Below are 6187 nucleotides of genomic sequence, written 5' to 3' on the forward strand. Positions count from 1 at the left end.
CATTCACATGGGCCATCTACTTCTTGGAACTCCCCAATCTCATTCCTGCCACTGGGCCTTTGCACTGGCTCTTCCTGACTCGAGTTCTCCCCCTCCTGGAAGTTCACATCGTTTGCCAGAAGTGAGAGGAGGCATTAGGAGAAATCACCTCTCTAACTTACTTCTGATCAACAGGGATGAGCATATGAGGGACCTGGAAACAGTTGTTACATTGAGTCGATGGGAGCTCATGTTAGAAAATGTCAGATATTTACTTGCCCTTTATTTTAGGAAAGTAGATTTCACACACGCACACACAAATACTCAAGGAAAAGGACAGTCCCATAAAAATATGACCAAGAAGGAAAATATGGCTCAAAAAATGGGAATCTTCAATGAAAACTATGGATCATGGATCTGGATCACCTTTAGGAATGGCGTGGTCTGATCTCAGGAATGACTTCTACTTTATGTGATTTTGTGGGGAGGATGGTTTCTAATGCAGTGGTTGGGGCATCTGACAAACCGTGAAAATACAGGACCTTGGTTTTGGAAGATGATAAAATATCAACCATGACAAATCTGTGGGAAACCTAGTCTGCCAGTCTTGTTTTTGTTTCTCTATGAATCTTCCAATTTGAAAGGATTAAAGGTTGATTGTTAGAAAGGACTTGAAGGCCAAATTCAAAAAGAAGGTGGGGAGCCAAGATCCAGGCGTTTACAATGACGTCAAGACTCTCACTTTGAATATTTTACAGGTGGTGACAGTGCTATGGGTGGGCCTCTTAAAACGATTTTTGAGAACGTTGTGAAAGTCCAGACTTCCCGTCAGCTCAAGAAGGCAGAGGTCTAATTTTCAGGGGGACAAACACGTGGGTTGTGGGTAGCATGTGAAGAGGAAACTGCAGAAGCCAGAGATAAGCAAATTGGATGTTCTACCAAAAAGATGAAAAACTGGTTATTGGATACCTTATGCCTTAAGACAATGGTTCTCAAACGTTTCTAGAGTCTCTTAAAACTGTTGAAGACACCACAGGAGTTTTGCTTATGTTCGAGTCATCTGTTTCACATGAGAACTGGAAGCCGGAAGGAAAAAAATGAAAAACTCAGACTGCCAAGCACACACCTCCCTTAGCTGTCTTTACATGTCACGTGGCTTCTAGGAAATTCCATTGCATGGTTAGGAGAGAACGAGAGGGGAAAGAACAAATGCTGCTTTCATATTATTATGAAAAGAGTTTTGCTCTTATAGATTCCCTGAAAGCATTTGAAGGACCCCAGGGACTCGTACTAGATTTTGCGAACTGCTGCCAAAAAAAAAAAATGCTAACCACATACCCAAGGAGGTGTGAACAGGGGCACCATGACAGGACTAATGGTAAAAGGAAATACATGGAAACATCTCTGGTAGATGAGTGGATAGAGCAACAATGAAAACTAAACGTGTAAAATAAACTTTTTTTTAGTGCATCAATATACATTTATTTCAAATGCAAGTTACCGACTACCTCATATAATAGGTGCCATTGAATGAAATTTAACCATACCAAATCATACTCTATCGTGTTATTTCCCTATTTCTACTTAAAAATTAAAAAGAAATCTGAAGCAAATATGAAGATCCATGATCATTTGTTCAACTTAGGTAAAACCTACCAAGGCTTTTATATGTTATCCTCTGTGTTTTTCCTTTTTAGTAGTTTCTCAAGTAATATCTAGGCTGTCAGAGAAGACAGGTGTTCATGAATTTTTAGCCACAGCTGGCCTACAGCAGTGGAGCTCAAATTGGTTCCTGCCCAAAGCATCATCGGAGAGTTAGAAGTGAAAAACAACAGGCCTGTCCCAGACCTATCACATCCGAATCCCGGGTGAGGCCCAGCAGTTTGGGTTTTAACAGTCCCCACAGGAGAACTCATCCGAGCTCAAGTCTGAGAACCGAAGCGATCATTCATCTTGCCCTTCCATGGCCCTTATTAGGCTGGGATTTTGGTCATATAGCCAATGATATCTTTATGCTTATGAACAAAATGATAGCGTTACCTTAAGAAGGTGTTTCTTCATGCTATTTGCAAAGTGCTTTAAAGTGAACCCCCCTCTTTTCACTCCTGGTGTTAAGGTTTAGCCTGCTTGGACACATTCACTTTTGGCACAAGTCCCAACTCAACTGTGGCTTTTGGCTAACTTTCTGGCATTGTGGTGTCTCAGTATAGTCTTGTATTAATCACATACTATGTGGAAACATTTCTTTCTTAATGACCTAAATCGGTGGTTTTCCAAATGTGGTGCCCAGACCAGCAGTGTCAACATCACCTGGGCACTTAATAGAAATCTAAATTCTTGGGTTCCACCCCAGTCTTACTGAATCAGAATATCTGTGAATCTGGCCCAGAAATCGGATTCTTAACAAGGCTGCCTAGTGATTCAAATGCACAGTATGGTTTGAAAATCTGACCTTAAAGAAAGGGGAAAAAATCAACATTGAAGAGAGATTTTCTTGGTAAACGTGTGCAACTTAAAGAAAGTTTGGACTATCAGATGCATAATCAGAGAAAAGACTCTTGGTTATAGTGGCATAGTCCCTCTCAGAACTGGCTTGCACACTCTAAAACCAACCAAGCCAAACTCACGGCCACTGAGTCAATTCTGACTCAGAGACCCTGTAGGACAGGGTGTGAGTTTCTGAGACTGAAATTCTTTATAGGCGTAGAAAGCTTCATCTTTCAACCGCAGAGCTGCTGGTGGTGTTGAACTGCTGACCTTGCAGTTAGCAGCCCAACTACTCAACATAAAGTGCTGTACATTTCTTCCATATGCTGTTTGGATATTGTGACCTATTTCCTTTGCCAACTATAAGGGAAATTTAAGTAAATTAGAATTTTTAGTTCTACCTAACTTACATACCTTTTAAATGGCTTTCAATCCACACAACACAATCTAGTCAGTTATGTCTATTAGTACATACCAGCTTATTACAAGGACTGCTCTGATTTCTACATGTTTTACAGGATATTGTTGTTCTCACGTGACTTGGAAGATTTTGTCCCCAAACTGCAGGCATATGTTAACCTCTTAAAATCTTGATACCTTCCTTATTCTAGAGTCAATAATTTTGCCCTGGGTATGCCAACAGTAGGAACTGCACATGCAGTATTGGGAGAGGAAACAGGATCAATGCAAAGGAGAGGATCAATGTAAAGGGGTATGAAAGTATGAGTTCCTAGGTTTCTCGAGCGTGCTTCCATTAGCAACATTTCATTCACTCCACTCATTCTTTCAGCGGGAGATTCAATCTAGTTAAATCTTCCACTCCTTATAATTCCTCCCACCCCTGATGGCAACACTGGGCTTAAAGCCCCATGGGATAGGTGTTATGTTTTGGGTTGTTAATCACAAAGTCAGCTATTCAAAACCACCAGCCGCTCTGCAGGGGAAAGACGACGCTTTCTACTCAGACCAAGCTTCCAGTCTAAGAAACCCACAAGGGGAGTTCTCCTCTCCTGCAGGGTTACTGTGAGCTGGAAGGGACTTGATGGCAACGAGGCTGGGATTTTGGAGGGCTGGTTTTACTCTTGGGGCATATTTATCACTCAGCTCGCATCTACATTTCGATTCCCAGCATTTTCATTTCATGAACCTGGCTGCTTCCTCGTGGGGGTCAAGGTTAGAGGTCCCACGGAATAAGTAAAGGTCTCAGGATCTCAAAAGTTAAGGAACTTTCCTTCAGCCCTCAGGGAGGGCTGACACATTGTGCTTGAAGGATAATGAGGCGACTCATTCAGCAGATGCAAGATAGGAGCTTGGAGGTTCTTTCTTAAGCCCCAATCCGCCTGAGCATTATACATTCGATTTGGGAACATCTTTCTTCGCTGCTGACCAGGACTTGCTAGGACCTGGGAGAGTAAAAGCCATACCGAAATAAATGATACTCAGTCCTCAACCAATAACACACACCTCTTTAACAAGGTAGCACACACCCAGAGCTATTGGTTAGAATAAAAAAAACTAAAACAACAAAAACCTCACTGCCCCTGAGGCAATTCTGATTCGTGGTGACCCTAGAGGATGAGGTAGAACTGCCCCTGTAGGTTTCTGAGTCTGGAACTGTTTATGGGCATAGAGCACCTCTTCTTTCTCTCTTGATTAGCTAGGATAGTACACAAATATCGCTCCTGTCTGGAATATTCCTCATGCAGTCATAATAGAACACAGAGTTAAAAAGTAAATTCTAGTTTTATGTGGGCATTTAAAATTTTCCATGATGGTCAGTAGCAGAGGACTTGTCTGGGCATACTGCCCATTCCATTTTCTGGGTTTCTATAACAACATGGAATATAAAAAAAATAATGAAAACAAACAGTGCCTTCTTTCAAACCCCAAGTTTCAAACCCCAAGTTATGGCCCACTCTGTTATTTGGTCATCAGTGATGCCTTACCGTTCATAACTTTCATTCTTTTTTTTTTTTGTTAATCATTTTATTGGGGGCTCATACAACTCTTATCACAATGGATACATCCATCCATTGTGTCAAGAACATTTGTACATTTGTTGCCATCCTCATAAGGAGAAATTTATGTTCAATTGTAGGATATTGTTTAATATTAACCCGTGAAGTTGGTTAATTGGCCAGTTTCTATGAAACAGCAATCAATACCTATTTAAAATAAGAGCTTACTTTTGTTGTGAAGAACAAACTCATGTATTCAATTAAAAGAATGAATAAAACTATTCATGACTAACAAAATTATAATTTTTAATTTATTCAGTTCAGGCCACATAAATATTCCCCATAATTTATCAGCTAGGATCCATTCTTGCATCCTTTAAAAATTAATCCACTTAAGCTTTGCATATCATTTAAACAAATTTATTCAATAGTCACTTCAACCTAGAATAAAGTACTTAAGTGGCCGAGATGCCTTCTAATAGAATAAGCATGAGAATAATCTGGACTTAATGCTTTATCTGGTTTATAGAATTCTGGAATAGAATATTGGATAACACAATGATGATAACCTTCAATTATGAATGCATTCCTGTAGCTAGCTGTTGGGCAATTATATGGTGGTCTGTGGAATTCTTATTATTCTGAGGTATGGAATGAAACTATACTGGCTGGATTTTCTTTATAGTTATTTGGTGTATTGAAAACATACTCTTGTTACTGTAGTTATTTTCATAAACATGCCTTACCAAAAACTGACTAGTCATTTGTCTAAGGTAAATCATACCCTATTATAGACTCAAATTATTGGTATCAAATGGCTCCATTGTTGGCTATGTAGACAAGTTTATATATAGTTGCTTATTATCACAATCTTGTGGTTTAAACCTTTATATACAAAAAAAGGTTAAACTTCTTGGGGAGAGAATAAAAAAAACAAACAAAGGTTGTCTAATATGTTGTTTAATCAGAAGTAATTTCCAATATTAGCCCGAGAGGATAGATACATCTTCAGCAAGCACCATTTAAAGTAGAAATAAACGTTCCTCTCTTATGAATGCATTTTGCCTGGTTTAAAGAAACCCAACTCAGATTGAAAGCTGAGACCCCCTTCTCATCTGATGCAATCTACAATAAGCGGTAAGTATTATAATCCTACAAGGATAATGATGTATAATCTGGATGTTTTTCACACACATAGTTTAGGCATTTTTATTGCTTACCCATAAAAATGGTACCCCTTAAGACAACTTAAAGACAAATTCTCTCCATACCTTCATAGGAGCCAGCTGGATGGGCGTGATGCATGAAGGGTCTACCATGGGCTTCGGCCTGTTGGCCGTATCAGCTAACAGGCTGTGCCACTGCTGGGGGAGGCCAGTAAATTTCTGTTCTTGAGGATCAAACCCAGTGTGAACCCTGTGTTCGAAGTTGGATGGGCCCGATATTTCAATCTTCTTCTTTTTCTTTCCAAACATGATGCAGAAACCTAGGGAATGCAAACAGAAAAGAGGCAGCTGTTACTATCTTGCCAGCAGAAGACCACAGGAGAACTGTTGTTGATCCAGTCAGGGTTACAACTTTTTAGAGATTCCTTTTTATACTATAGATTCAAAAGATGAAAACTGGATTTTCAAGGTGGTAGAACAGATTATTTTTCATTCTGATATTTTTAAAAATCATTTTATTAGGGGCTCATACAACTCTTATCACAATCCATACATACATCAATTGTGTAAAGCACATTTGTACATTCATTGCCCTCA

At 39.6% G+C, this 6187-nt stretch overlaps 1 protein-coding gene across 2 annotated transcripts in view; it reads right to left on the reverse strand.

Moving 5' to 3' along the window:
* The window catches only part of PAK5 (p21 (RAC1) activated kinase 5), a 334352-nt gene that overhangs the window by 131810 nt on the left and 196355 nt on the right, over positions 1 to 6187 (reverse strand). For both annotated transcript variants that reach the window (XM_004697833.2, XM_045295289.1), the window contains exon 3: positions 5696 to 5910. In XM_004697833.2, the coding sequence (XP_004697890.1) occupies positions 5696 to 5899 (204 nt within the window). In that variant the 5' untranslated portion in view covers positions 5900 to 5910. The remainder of the gene's footprint in view (positions 1 to 5695; positions 5911 to 6187) is intronic.

The sequence above is a fragment of the Echinops telfairi genome, unplaced genomic scaffold (genome assembly GCF_000313985.2).
Source record: "Echinops telfairi isolate 266 unplaced genomic scaffold, ASM31398v2 ScPeMD7_5592;HRSCAF=6446, whole genome shotgun sequence".
In the NCBI taxonomy this organism is placed as follows: domain Eukaryota; kingdom Metazoa; phylum Chordata; class Mammalia; order Afrosoricida; family Tenrecidae; genus Echinops; species Echinops telfairi.